The sequence below is a fragment of the Haliotis cracherodii genome, unplaced genomic scaffold (assembly GCF_022045235.1).
Source record: "Haliotis cracherodii isolate W230 unplaced genomic scaffold, xgHalCrac1.p SCAF_2, whole genome shotgun sequence".
Lineage (NCBI taxonomy): Eukaryota > Metazoa > Mollusca > Gastropoda > Lepetellida > Haliotidae > Haliotis > Haliotis cracherodii.
Genome location: NW_027266275.1, coordinates 52,948,663 through 52,963,451, shown reverse-complemented (window position 1 = coordinate 52,963,451; position 14,789 = coordinate 52,948,663). Strand labels below are relative to the sequence as shown.

Genomic DNA, 14,789 nt, shown 5'->3' with positions numbered 1-14,789 from the left:
GTGTGAGATATTTATTATTACTCAAAGTTTGGCTGTGTGAGAGATATATTATCACTCAAACTCTAGCCCTGTGTGAGATATATATATTATTACTCAAACTCTAGCCCAGTGTGAGAGATTTATTATCACTCAAACTCTAGCCCTGTGTGAGAGATTTATTATCACTCGAACTCTAGCCCTGTGTGAGAGATTTATTATCACTCAAACTCTAGCCCAGTGTGAGAGATTTATTATAACTCAAGCTCTAGCCCTGTGTGAGAGATTTATTATCACTCAAACTCTAGCCCTGTGTAAGAGATTTATTATAACTCGTGGTTTGGCTGTGTGAGAGATATATTACCGGTATTACTCATTTCAGAGTTGCGATGGAGATGCAGTTGCGGATGATGCTCACTAGCCTTGGTGATATTCCAGAGGCCAGAACAGCAATGAAGTACATGGAGGTCATGGGAGAAATCATGCTCAGCCAGATACAGAGGAACTTTGGTACTATGTGTTTGATTGTCATATAAATATTGCAACAATTGCCTATCATAAGTGCCATTTGTTATGAATGCTGAGTTCTTTCTATCTGTCTGGAATTGATCATTTGTGAGAAGCAGCTGAAGGGGGGACATGATGGTCACAGTGTCTGTTGAATGTGGAATGTGGAATGTTCGAATCCTGGTTCGCCCCGATTATGTTTCTAGGTTTGTCAGCACCATACCCATGCTCGAGGGTTTCACCGAAGTGGTAAACGTCTGAGACCTGCATCATTTCGGGCTTTCCTCCACATTAAGCTGACACTCCAGTTGATAAGTGTCTTATTTTCATATGGTGTATTGCCAGAACCTCTGAATGAGTCATTGCAAGACTACCCGAACATGCTGAAGATTGTGCAGCTGATGAATGACATCCCCTTTGTCCTGGAGGTCACACTGTACACCAACCTGGTTGCATCAGAGAAGGTCAGTTAAGGTCACACTTACAGCCAGACTTCCCGAGCTACCACCCTGTCTGTCAAAGAGGACACAGTTATTGGAGCCTCACAATAAATTACAAAAGATCCAACTATTTTTTTTCAAATTAGGTATCTTCGATTTCAACAATCAAATAATCAACATGCAAAATGAACACCGTGGGAATATGAATAAACTGCCTACTGAGAACCTGTGTTTGTTTCAGACTGCTCGGTGGAGCGCAGCCATGCAGTCATTTGAGACATTCTGTGGAACAGACCCTGCCAATCTATTCTCTATTCCCCCAACACTGCAGTTCAGCATGGCGCCGTTCTTAAGGACCATCTGTACCATCAACATCACAGCTCTCATGGAGGAGTCCCAGCGTTATTCTGGGAGTGATAGACTCACTGCTTTGGTAGGTTCCACATGATCTTAGCACTAACACTGCTGTAACTCATACTATTGTTGCAACTCCTATACTTACATAGTCCTAATGATACCATAGTCATAAATATTCTTGGAATTAAACGGGTCACATGAATTTGGGAAAACTTGTGGAGGGAAAGTTATAAATGGCACAACTAAAGAGGGTTAGTCTCTTAAGAAATATAATGCCTCAATGCTGGCAGCATTGATTTAGTACTAATTTGTATTATTTGACCAGAAGCTGAGCTCAATCTTAATCACAATTTCTAGTTTGTAGTCCCAGAAGTCTGATACTGTCGTTTGTTCAGTTACAGTGTGTAAAACTTAATGACTGTTTGTCATCCTACCACTAATTGTTGCTGACACCATCAACCATGTATTCGCCAGTCCGACACTCGATTACCGTATTTGACGTAATAAGCGCCCAGGTTGCTCTCAAAATTAGAAATAGGGGGCTCTTAGTAGAATAAAACTTTGGTAAAAAAAAAATGTGTTGAAAGATCGTAAATTTCTAGGTTTATGTACCTGAAATGATACAAAAGAAAAGTCTGTGCGGATTATAAATCTTGTGTACTTTGATCAATCGGAAGAGGTGGTAATTGGGATTGTTTACTAGCTGATATATAAGCAAATATCACCATGGGTGCTTATTAGAGTGGAGCGCTTATTACGTCGAATACAGTAATTACAAATTGGAATATTGTGCAGTGCAGAGTGAAACAACTTTCACTCAGTGTTAATATTGCAGTGTTCACACAAGTCTATGATTCAGGTGCTCCCAGCATCCGGTGCCTATACAGCCATTGTGCTCATGTGTTACAGATTTCTGGCAATATGACTGAACCAGTGAATGTGACTGCCTTGCCTCTTACGATGATGAAACTTATTGAGACACTGACCAATGGAAACACAACTTATGGAATCCTGCAGGGCCTGCCTCGGTTGTTTGATGCGGCCACATGGACGGCTGTGATTGAGAGGATGGGGGGATACCTGAACCAGTCAGTTACTACCCTTATGTAAGAACAGATTCTTAAAGAGAATAATTCCAGTGTTACATGATTCCCAGCATGCCTTTGATGCCAACGACTTTCTCTTTCATACACTCCTTCAACAGAAAGAGATTTATACAGTTTTTCTGCTGGGTATAAAAGAATTCTATGAAAGTCCATTACAGATATATCTTTATTATTTCTTGAAATTTCAATTGCATATAAATGTTAAAGCATTAAGTGTATATTCTTGAACTTTCAACATGATAACTTGACATTTCAACTTATCTTGAAATATGATATGGCTCATATGGACTTCCATAGAATTCTGTACGTTTGAAATAATTTGTTTATTGACCCTACTCCCCTGTGGACATTCCAGTTCCCCAGTAACCCATGGTTGTCGTGGGAGGCAAATTTGGGCTTTGAATTTCAGTCTTGGTGACTTGGTTGATTATGTGTCATTGTATGCTCATAGTATCAACCACTGGTTTGTCTGGTCCAGATTCGATTATTACAGGCTGCTGTAAGGTGAAGTTAATATTGCTGAGTGTGGTGTTTAACAATTAAAAACACAGACATGATGGAACATAATCAGTGTTAAATTTAGTTAATATTTGCTAGAAAGAATGTCATACCTATCCATGTGAAGGCTGCATCGCCTTGCCCTGCTGGGGAAGACAAGCCATGCATTGACTGCCAGATTCAGTGTTTTCCAGACAATTCTATTACAGCTGGAAGAATGCTGACTTGAGAATAAAACAGCATTCACTCTGAATGGATATGTATAATCAGTAATAAGGTGTTACATTCAAAAACATGTTTATGCTTTCATTTCTTTATGAAGATAAGTTACCCTTGAATCATATATTACTACAGGTCTCCAAAGTCTATGTTTCTCCTTGCACAAAACATAGTCTCCAGTGTCCCTGGTCTTCGTAGTCAGCTGAAACCGATGGAAATTGTAATGATTGTCTTGGAGACCATCTTAGATCGAGTGCTTATCCTGGAGAATGGTAGGTTCTGTGAAAGATGGTTTGCTTGACAAAACCTGCATGTCACTGGAGCACAGTATAGTGCTGTTACTGAAGATTTGATACCTATGGAATGTTTGGAAGTTATACTTAATCATGCACCTAGTAAGTTTTCTCTGACTAACTATTTTTTCATTCACTATATATTGGTATTTTGGCAGACAAAACATTAAAGTTTTTCTGAACAAGGGTTGAACACGTTTCAGTCCAGTGAGGGTCATTCCTTCAAACTGCTCTTACTTATAGTTTGCAATGGAGCCTTATCTTATCTTGATCTCCTTTTCAGCAACTTCATTTGCCCCCCGAGATATCTTCCCCCAATCCCCTCAGCTTCAAGCCATGATAGACTTGCTGCAGGAACCTGGAGTGTTGGTGGTGCTCATGGAGTCTCTCAACTCTCAGAAGGTGAGCTCCATGACCTATTCAATGATACCTCTCTTGTACCCTGGGGAATTCTGGGTCAGAATAGGTCTACATGGCTCCGATACATGGACGTAGACTTATGATGGTTATGGAATAATGTTACTCGAGGACTAGTAATTTATTATAGAGGTGGGTGGGAAAACAATGTTCCCAAACATGGGATGGGAAGCAAAATATCTTCAGGAAAACCGCCCTGTCAGACCATGCTGATGGAAAAGAGCATATAGGGGCCACCACATCAGAGACCAATTTCAATGAAGAACCCTTACAAACTTTCGTTGAATGACAAGCTGACGACGCTATATTTCAGAGGAGTGCATTGCCATGGGCAAGTATGAGTCCTTGAATGTCTTGGCCGAGGTAAATGGAGCAGGGATAACTTCAAAGCTCTGCAGAGAAGACACTGCCGTATCTGAGTTTAGAGAACTCATATCAGAGCAAATCGAAGACGAAATTGTGAAAGAACTTGTTGCCAGCCCAACAAATTGCCCGATCAGTTCCCAAATATTGTTAAGCACATGGAGATCGGTCGTGTACTGCCTTTGTCCATCGTAGAATGTGAAAGAGGATTATTCGAAACAAATCCTTTTTGTTCATGCATGACTCATCCAACACCTCAGATATGATTTTTGTGTGCCAAAATGCAAATGCCGATTGTCCAAAAAACATTTCTTGATCCCTGTACAGACCTGATACCAATCCCACCAGTCCACCACCCTTTGTAATGAATGACCAGTCTCTTGTCACTTTGGATTTGAATTTGGATTTGAATTTGCATATATTTTACATTTGTTTTCTGTATCTGCCTCTGTTCTTTGCCTCCGTTGAGTACTCTGAATTGAAGTGACTTGTAGATTAAGTATGCATGTCATGAGTTGCAGACAGGTGTCTGTCATGAGCTCATGTTTCCCTGACATCATGAATTTATATTACTTCACTTCACACATTCCAGATGACGCCTTTGTTTGCAATGACAAATGTGACCGAGGTCTTCATGACCCTGTGCTGGCCCGGCGCCAACATCTCCCAGTACCTGGTAGTACCTCGGGGTGTCACCTTTGATGTGTCCAAGCTTCAGAGCGGCTTTTGTGGGATCAATATCACACAACTGGAACCCGAGGTCTACGCTGCCTTTGATATACCAAGAATACAGAGAGTGGTGTGTTAATCTTACAGTATAGCTCTAAATGTTTTTTTGACTGCCAGTTTTGTAGCGATCTTGGTTTATGGTCTTATAGATAGGTCATAATCTGTGGCATCTACCAGTGAGAACATTACCTCCCTAAATCCTTTTTAAATATCAAAAAGTCTTTTTGATGAAAGTCTGAAAATATTGATTTTCTCTCTTGGTAATTGGATTAGATACCAGTGATTAGATCCCGACATGGGTACAATGTGTGAAGCCCATTTCCGGTGTCTCCCGCCGTGATATTGCTGAAATATTGCTAAAAGCAGTGTAAAACCATACTCACTCACTCACTCACTCACCAATGATTAGATATTTTTGTTTTTTTATTTTTAATAATATAAAATAATAGAAACATTTTCATGATATAAACAATGTATGGAAGTCGGGTGAGGTGGGGTGGGGAGGCTGGAATATGAGGAAACAGGATGTTTGGAATATGTGGAAACCTGGAAATGGAAACAGTGTCCGAAATAATGGCCTGCTCACCGTAACTTTTCTGTCAGACTATAATGAAATTTTCCTCCACCTGCCCAACTTTCTGGCAGATGACTTTAAGACAACTTATGTATTCAGTTTTATCATTACTTCTCATAGATTCTCAAGTAATTGTTTGTATTATTTCAACTTAATCAAGATGCAATTTGTCTCTTATTTTTCGCAATTTTCAATTTGTCTCTTATTTTTCGCAATTTTCAATATATAATGTCTGAATGTCTGTAACTTTGAAATAGGCACTATCTATGAGTCACCTGCCTGACTGTTGGTTTAAGAATTATTTCAAACATTGATGGAAATACTTAATTTGTAGTTACTTCAGAGTTTTGTCGAAGCTAATCTAGGTGAATTGAGGTACTGAAGCTTCAGGCATGTACTTGACTCTGTTCACGCAAGTGTTGATGACTGTTATGTTTATGTAGGCAAATGGATCAGAACAAATAGACTGGCTGGGAGTTGGGGCTAAGTTCCAGCGTGTGTATGAGCTGGTGACCCGGTGGGTTCACATGCCTCCCACGGTCGTCTTGCCGGCCAACTGGGAGAATGGATCCTACTGGCTGAACATGCTGGAGCAATATGCCATGGCTAGACAAGATCCTGCTGCTATCAATGCTGAGTAAGTGGGACAGTTTTGTCAAAGAAAATTCAACTAAGACCAACTTAACTTGTGATCGTACAGATCATACATTTTGTTGTTTGCCATGACAGAGGTGAAATATGCTTACTAACACATTAACATGTTGGCCGAAAATACAATTGAAATACTGCTGACATGACTTCACTAAAAGGAGGATCTGACCACAGCACTGACCGCTGCACTGACCACTGCACATGCTTTAGCAACTACTAGTTTGCCTGGTCCAGATTGGATTATTTCAAGGTCATGGTGCTTTTACGTGAATATAATTGACTGTAGTGTAAACCAACATGCTGTCATAATGCTATGGCCTTCCTGAGCTTGTGAACAATTATCTTCAGGCCTACAAGTGATCATTCTAGCTGCTAGTCAATCCAGACCAAACTCTGCTACTTTGAATGAAATGTAATATTGCTTACTAAGCAAAAAGTCTATTATTTCATTCATTATGATAACACTGAGGAAGTATTTTATAATAGAAGTCTGTGTGAGTGTGTGAATATTATTTAACAGTGCAGTCATTTAAGAGTCATGGATGGTTATTTCTTAGGTAACTAAAGAATGACACTAATCATTATTTTCTCAGGATTGAGAGCCTACTGACCAGGTTGGGTCCGCTGATGATGCAAGAACCATTCCGTCAATATGGGATAGTGATGGAGGCTGTGATGAGACTGCTCAATGAGAACATAGTCGGTCTCCAGAACAAGAGTCTGACTGTCACATCCATGTTTGATCAGGTCCCCATCCTAAGGGATGTGATAACAGCCTTAGGATTGAGGGGCGACATGCTGGAGACAGTGTTGACAGCACCAGTGAAAGATACCGAGCTTTTCACTCGGGCGCTACTCGATCCCACATCTAGTAATGTGTGTACCTCACCAGTTGTTTGGAGAGATATCCTACTTCTTCCAGCGACATTTAACTTCTCTGCTTTCACACAAGCCATCTGCAGCCAAAACACATCCATCATGGTTGCTAACCTTGTCAGAAATCTTGACCTTGAGAGGGTCATTGCAGGATTGAGCAACATGTCAGTTATTCCTGACTGGAAGCTCATTTTATCACAGTCTCAAATGCTTGCCCAAAACATCAACAATCTGATTCAGAACCCACCAGCCTTCAATGTGAGTGCTAGCCTTGCTATTCTCCAGACAGCTTACAACGAGACCAACCTGTGGAACCTAGTCACCGTCTACAATGCTATGGCTCAAGTGTTTGGGAACAGTTCTGAGTTCCAGGCTGTGGACGGATACATGAATGGGGCTTCACTTGTCCTCAACTTCCTCAATGACCTCTTCCAGAAGATGGCAGTAAATGGTGTGACACTTGACCTTGGGTCAGTGTTCAGTGGAAGTCCGACCTTCACTGGTTTGATCAATACTATGCTCCATCTGAGGCCCGATCCCATCACAGCGCTTGCCTCAGTACAGTTGAAGAATTCACAGGTGAGAATAATACTTGTTATAAATATCATGATGATATTTCTTTTCAAAACTTGGTTCATGGTGGACTCCTCCCTTTTAAAAATGCTGGATCCACCATTCTGCGACTTGTTCTGCAAAGTAGCCTCCCTTAGCCAAGTCATGGTTTCAGATCCTTAGTCTGTCAGCACCATACAGTTTTCATGAGTTTCACCAAACTGATCCACATCTAGGAATGCATGTTAGGTTTCCTCACAGATTTAGCTGACACTTATATAAGGGACAGTGTGTTCAACTCATCCACTCAGATTGATTGTGTCTGATTTTAAACAAGATAACTATTTCAGTGATACATAACAACATAATTCAAAATACCAAATGCAACTGAATCTTGCTTCCATGTGATGTTTAACCAAGACAAACTATCAAATTCCAGCTGTTCAGAGCATTTTGCTTGAGTGTTATCAGACATGAACATGTTTACCTATGAGTGTGATTTTCAGTCCCAGATGAATTCTGCAGTAAAATTATCAAAAACATTTATGGTGAATTAATATAAATCTGCGGCTAAAGTTACAAATTACAAATGTAGTAAATTCTGCAGTCAAAGCATTTTCAAACCTTTTCCCCCTCAAATATTAATACAAACTCTTTTAAAATATGCTTCTAATATCTTGCATTTAAACATTTCAAGACTTAAAAATATGCAAATACACATGCATAGTGTCTGATATTTATTTATGGTTAGATGTAAACATTGTCTTAATCCCACGGGAACATTTAAGTGAGATTGATATATTTCAAATTTTGTTTCATGGAAGGATTCATATTTTGTAAGTTTGAATTGTATCTTTACTGTTTGGGCATCTTTCGAGTGCAAAATTTGATAGAAAAGCTCGGAAATAATATCTACTGATAAAAAATCCAAATTCTGCGATTCTGTGGTAAGTTACATTTTCTACAAATCTTTCTGCAATTGCGTAATCGTGGAATTCGTCCAGGACTGGATTTGTCCTCAAGCATCATCTCTCTGATAGAGTCAAGAACAGTGTATCAGATACACGATCACTTTCTGTAACAATGGAAAATACAAAACCTGGATTAGTCCATCCTTAAAAATACTTAGTTTATATTAACAGCAATGTTATTATTCCTGGGCACTTTTGTCTCAAGCACATTCTATTTAGATGCTTCTTTTCTGTCATTACAATTTTTAACCATGCAACCATGACAATACTTTGACCATGATTATATTTCAGTCAATGGCCTTTTCTGCTTTTGTCGCTGACCCACAACGGCTTGCCACCTTGTTTTGTGACGAGACTGTATTCCTGCAATATTTCAATGTGGCCCCTGGCTTCAACCTATCCAGTCTCCTGCCCAAACTCTGTAGACTCAACTTCACCAACATGGCTTCAGAGCTTGACTCAAACTTCATGGTATCAGCTTTAATTGCAAAAGTAAGTGAGAAAAGATGGCAAGCATCAAATGTACATTTTTTTTCCACATGCAGAAATTCTGTGAAAATGTGCACTTCATTTCCCTCAAAAGTCCAGAAAATACACCAAACTATTGACAGGTCTGACAGGTTTGATATTTTTGTCTTTACTCAAAGAACACAAACTGAGGCACATCTCGAGGTGGTTCAGTCCTCGACGCACGGCAATTCACCTAGCAGAGGAGTCTCCCTAAATTGTGCTCATGGGTCCCAGATCTGCCTTGATACTGCTCCTTGGCTTGTCAACAACATATCCATGTTCTAGGTGTCAACAGTGGTAAACATCTAAGACCTACATCACTCAATCTCTCCTCCCACATTAAGCTGACACTCATGATGAGATTAAATACCGGTACTGTTCTAAGTAGGGCTGGGATGAGTTCAAATTTACTACCCGGGTACCCACCCCTCTATTACCCGACCCTACCCAGGTACCAGCTGTAGGTCTCAAGAGATAGGTACAAAATGTCCGATTGGGAAATGTTTGACCATACTCCTGTCAAAATGTATTAAGATACAGGTATAAAATGATCTGGTCATGCATACACTGAAGTTTTATCTTTATGCAAACATATAATGTCAGAAGGGATGTTTGCACAGTCGGAAAGAAATGTGAAATTTGTCACTTATAGTGTAACCATAGAGTTCTAGATAATTTTTGCCATTAAACAGTCAGGGTGGCCTCTTTGGGATATGGATTTTCAATTCCTACTACAGTACCCGTTTTTTTGCGTGCGTGGGCAAAGGACTTTAAATATCCTGTGTACTGGTATCACGTCACCGTTAGTGCTTGGTTGATTACCGGCCTAAATTACCACCAGGAGACTTGTTTAGGTGGCCGCAGCCTGTGCGTTTGGTGGCTGAATGCGGCTACATGAGAAGAAGATGTGTGTGTACTTGAATGTGTGTGATTTAAAACTGACGTGTTGCACTGTCAGGATTGTTAAACAATATAATCACGTGACTTACCACGGGTCCGGGTAGTCCTGTTGGTACCTGGGTCCTACTCAGCACCCACCTGACCCAGTTATCCATCCCAGCCCTAGTTCTAAGGACATTGAACTCAGTCACTAAGAACAGAAATGTAAATTGTTTGTTTTCTCCTACAGTTCCAGCAGACAGGACGTCAGCCATTCAACATGACATCCTACATGGCAGTATACCAGCAGTTGAACAATAAGATCATGGAGCTGACAGGTGTAAGAAATGTCAGCTTTGGAGACTATGACCTTGAACGCCTGGCCCAGGTGAACATGACCGCGTTGCTTCAAGCGTTGGAGCAACAATCAGCTGCCGCCATGAGGGACTACCCTGCTTACATAAACACTTTGTAAGTAAACATTGCATTAGGATAGATTGAATACAATGTAAACATTTTTTAGCTTTATCTTAAATCTGTTATCAAACACTTGGCTATGCTCGTCACATGAATCCCGTGAGGTAACATAGATTTGTTGGGGGGCGCATACATATACTGTTCATGATTTTTGGGGTAGGCTTTTGGGTGGGAACCCCTGTACCCAACCCTACCCCACATCCCATACCATACCCTACCCTACCCCACATACCATACCCTGCCCTGCCCTGCCCTGCCGACCCATCATGTCCCTTCCCGTCCCGTCCCGTCCTGTCCCGTCCCGTCCCGTCCCGTCCCATCCCATTGAAGCTACAAATGGCCCAAGTGGAACACCCATTTTTTAAAATCCTGGATCCGCCCCTAACTTCAATCTTGTTTTGCAGGTTGGATTCCTTACAACAGAGTCTTAGGAATACATCTGACTGGAAAACTGTGGCTATCTCCCTCAAGATCATGGACCTGTATCTTAAGTACTTCAACGACAACCTCGAAACAATATCAGGTCATAGCTCTTATCTTTCTGATTATTCCAAGATAATATTTTATGTTTAAAATTGTCTTAGTATTTAAAATAGTATGCATTCCTCTCAATAACATTGAAAGAAGGCCATGTGTAGCTTATTACTTGTTCATCAGCAACTTTCTTAGTTGTTATAACAGTTAGGATGTTGATGATGATGGGTTTCCTGCTACAGGACAACCTCTGAGCCTTGAGCTGCTTGTGAGGAACACTGAACTGGGTCGTGTTCTCCTTCCCATCATGTCGGACCCCCTCTGGCTGGACCAGCTGCTCCAACTCCAGATCAAAGCAGACAAGGTATGATTCACTCTCATCTCAACCAACATACATTACTTGTGTGTTATAGATTGCCTGATGCCTGAACGAAGCATGTAGGAACTGGCATGTGTCTATGGTCTAATAAAGCAAAATTCTCCGTAAAGAGTTGCATCCTTTAGTTGTGACAGGATCTGCTGATCATTGGTCCCAGACTTACCCAGATTATCATCCTTGGTGGGTCAGGACTATTTGCTTGTGAGTTTCATGACAGTGCTTAACTTGTACAGGTTGACATAAGCTATAATACATACCACACTATAGCTAAAATACTGTTTAAAGCAGCATTACAAGCAAACTCACCAACACTCTATTTATGAACCAAATTAACTAATAGGAAATTAAATTAAGACTTGCATGTTTCAAAAGCTTTTTTTTTCAAATCACTCTATTTCCTTTTCAGCTACAGGAACTGTTGCAGTCACCAGATGCTGGTACTGCTGTTTGTAGCAGTGCATTATGGGAAGCGTTTGTCACACCAACGAATACATCTGCCCTGGAGTACCTGCAGCAGCAGATGTGTTCCATCAACACCACCGTCCTCATGTGGCAGACTATCACCAACACTGCCAAGGGGTACCAGTTCTACCAGCAGGTCAGTGTGTGCTCCATGCATATACACCCTTGATTCCCCAGAGGGGATTCCACATCCTACAACCTGATGACATGATGATCAGATGCTTAATCTGATGTCATCCTACCCCAATAAGACCCGCGAAGATCAGGAGTAGAATAGGTCTGCAGCAACCCATGCTTGCCGTAAAAGGCGACTATGCTTGTCGTAAGAGGAGACTAACGGCATCGGGTGGTTAGGCTTGCTAACCTGGTTGATGCATGTCATCGTATCCCAATTGTGTGGATCGATGCTCATGATATCAGTCACCGGATTGTCTCGTCCAGACTCGATTATTTACAGACTGCCGTCATATAGCTGGAATATTGCTGAGTGCAGCGTTAATACACAAACAAACAAAATTGTTGGTGTTATCGACAACCTCTTACCTGCCCCAGATTTGATTCATTTGGAGGCCGCTATTATATGGGGAATTATTACTGGATATTGCTTGATATTTCTTAATTCGTACTGTATGAAGTCTGTTTCTTTTAGCCCAGCAGGAAAAAGTACATGTACATATATAACATGAATGATACAAATACAGATGATGCTTCTGATGGGTGAACTTGAAAGAGGCACCTCCACTGTGAACGTCAACACCACAGAGCTGACCTCGGATCTCACAAAGACAATCAACCTCATAAGTGCATTTGCCAACAGCCTCACCAACAGCTCCCTGTCTGCAGACAACTTTGTCAATGTCGCTGGATTCCAGAATGTTCTGAACCAGTTCCAGAGCACCATCATGCAGAAACTCATCCAACTGTCGTCTCAACTGTGAGTTCCATTTGGAACAATTGCAAAATAATGTTTTCTAGAAACCATAGCAAAATATGGTCCAATATCCTCTAGAAACCATGGCAAAATGATGTCTAATATCCTATAGAAACCATAGCAAAATGATGTCTAATATCTTCTAGAAACCATGGCAAAATTATGTCTAATATCCTCTAGAAACCATAGCAAAATGATGTCTGATATCCTCTAGAAACCATGTCAAAATGATGTCCTTTTACCTTCTGGAAACCATGGCAAAATGATGTCTGATATCCTCTGGAAACCTTGCATAGCAAAGTGATGTCCAATATTCTCTAGAAACAATAGAAAAATGATGTCCAATTTTCTCCAGAGACCATGGCAAAAGTATGTCCAATTTTCTCCAGAGACCATGGCAAAAGTATGTCTAATTTGTACCATGTTCCACACAGGTCTACAGGCATCAGCACACTCCTCTGGCCATCCATTCCCGACCCTGATGCTGCCAGCTCCATGGCCCGCTCCATCAACACCATGAAGGTCATCATGGATGTCCTCAACAACAGACTAGAGGACATTAAAGGTACTTTATGTTTCATTTTGTTCATGATCAAGTTAAGGTATGAAAGGCTTTTCATAAGGAGTCTGGCAGTTGACGGGAAAAAAGAGCTTTTTGCACCACGTCCAAATATGATTGATTGTAAGTTTGTTTCCCTCCAGGTGGCAACATCTCCCTTAATACACTGGCTGGCAAATCCCCTGCTCTGTTGGCACTGATGGAAGCCTACATAAATGTCACAAAATTTGGACTACAGGCCTGGATGGATGGGCAGATTGACATGCAGAGGGTATGATCAATATGTTGTATAAGTCAGTGCTGTATCTGTAAACAAGTTACATTTCTGTAAAGCTTGATCAGATGACTATATATGAGACTATATACCATACTTAACAAATCAAGTTCTGTGATCAGTTCCTGGTATTAGGCACATCCATATGTTTTGGAAGCAACATGTCAAGTGTCTTTCATCTGGAGAAGCACATAGATATTTCCTTTCTGTTTTTATCATTTTGATATCTTTAAAACACTTCTGTAGATCCTTAATCAGGATACAAAACTATCTAGCATAGCACATGTCAAATTGAACGATCTTGGATCCGCAAACTTAAAACAATGGAACGTTTTGGTATTAATGATATTTGTACCCTTATTATTCCCCAAACCCCCTTTTTGAAGTTTATCCTGGTTCAACTAGTGAATAAGTGCTGAATGTTTCATGTGTCCTGGGTTCTCAGTATGTTGATATGGTATATGTTCCCTGATAAAATGAAATATAATTAGTATAAAAATTTTGTCTTCCAATTCAATGTTCCTTGTTCCTTACCAGATCATTGAACTGATGAGTGACCAGTCTATGGTGACCTCACGGTGTCAGGCTGGCACAGTGGCAGCATTCATCTCCAACAGCACCACCCCCAACACCGTGGTGAGGAACCTGCAGACAGTCCTCTGTACCTACATGACGGATCTCCCCAGGGAATTCAGCAGTCTCGTGGATTATCAGCAGATACAACAACAGGTCATCCTTCAGAGTTCTTTCACATTAGTGCCCTCCATTTTCTCAAAAATCTCCCACCTCTCCTCATCTTATTTTTTGGGGTTGTGTTGGATTCAGTGAATTTGAAATAAATTATTAATCTTTATTGGCCTCAGTAAATATGTTTTGACTGTAGACGGTACCAAGACTGGAAAATGAGTATCTTTAAAGACCCCAGTGTAACCTGTGCTTGTTATTTTTCATCCTTCCATAGATATCTGACATCTGGAACTCCTCAGTTGAGGTACGTCCTGACTTCGCAGGGTACTCGGCCAGTGTAGAGAGGTTCAGCCAGCTGGTGACTCAGATAGCCCAGAGCAACATCCAGCTGTCACAGGGACTCAAGAATACATTTGACTTCTCCAGCCTACTCAACTCTCTCAATAATTTGGTGAAAGATCCTTCTTTGTAAGTTAATGTCTAACAATACCCACATCACATCCTCTATATCTCCAGTGCTAGCATTTCTGTAAACCTACACTAACCCGTGGATACAGTCCTGTAGTTCTTGCTATCTCAAATTACCCTCCCTTGATTTCCTTAAGCCAGTTTGATTGGCTACAGTACT

The 14,789-nt window shown here is 40.8% G+C and overlaps 1 protein-coding gene across 3 annotated transcripts in view; it reads left to right on the top strand.

Annotated features, from left to right (window-relative positions):
• The window catches only part of LOC139468221 (uncharacterized), a 134,393-nt gene that overhangs the window by 61,093 nt on the left and 58,511 nt on the right, over window positions 1-14,789 (top strand). For all 3 annotated transcript variants that reach the window (XM_071250043.1, XM_071250041.1, XM_071250042.1), the window contains exons 26-44: window positions 359-486; window positions 829-947; window positions 1,165-1,356; window positions 2,190-2,386; window positions 3,239-3,375; window positions 3,680-3,798; window positions 4,769-4,975; window positions 5,923-6,116; window positions 6,724-7,585; window positions 8,821-9,021; window positions 10,169-10,389; window positions 10,800-10,918; window positions 11,112-11,233; window positions 11,655-11,846; window positions 12,412-12,644; window positions 13,076-13,206; window positions 13,344-13,471; window positions 14,012-14,203; window positions 14,436-14,629. In XM_071250043.1, coding sequence (XP_071106144.1) covers window positions 359-486; window positions 829-947; window positions 1,165-1,356; window positions 2,190-2,386; window positions 3,239-3,375; window positions 3,680-3,798; window positions 4,769-4,975; window positions 5,923-6,116; window positions 6,724-7,585; window positions 8,821-9,021; window positions 10,169-10,389; window positions 10,800-10,918; window positions 11,112-11,233; window positions 11,655-11,846; window positions 12,412-12,644; window positions 13,076-13,206; window positions 13,344-13,471; window positions 14,012-14,203; window positions 14,436-14,629 — 3,888 coding nt within the window. The remainder of the gene's footprint in view (window positions 1-358; window positions 487-828; window positions 948-1,164; window positions 1,357-2,189; window positions 2,387-3,238; window positions 3,376-3,679; window positions 3,799-4,768; window positions 4,976-5,922; window positions 6,117-6,723; window positions 7,586-8,820; window positions 9,022-10,168; window positions 10,390-10,799; window positions 10,919-11,111; window positions 11,234-11,654; window positions 11,847-12,411; window positions 12,645-13,075; window positions 13,207-13,343; window positions 13,472-14,011; window positions 14,204-14,435; window positions 14,630-14,789) is intronic.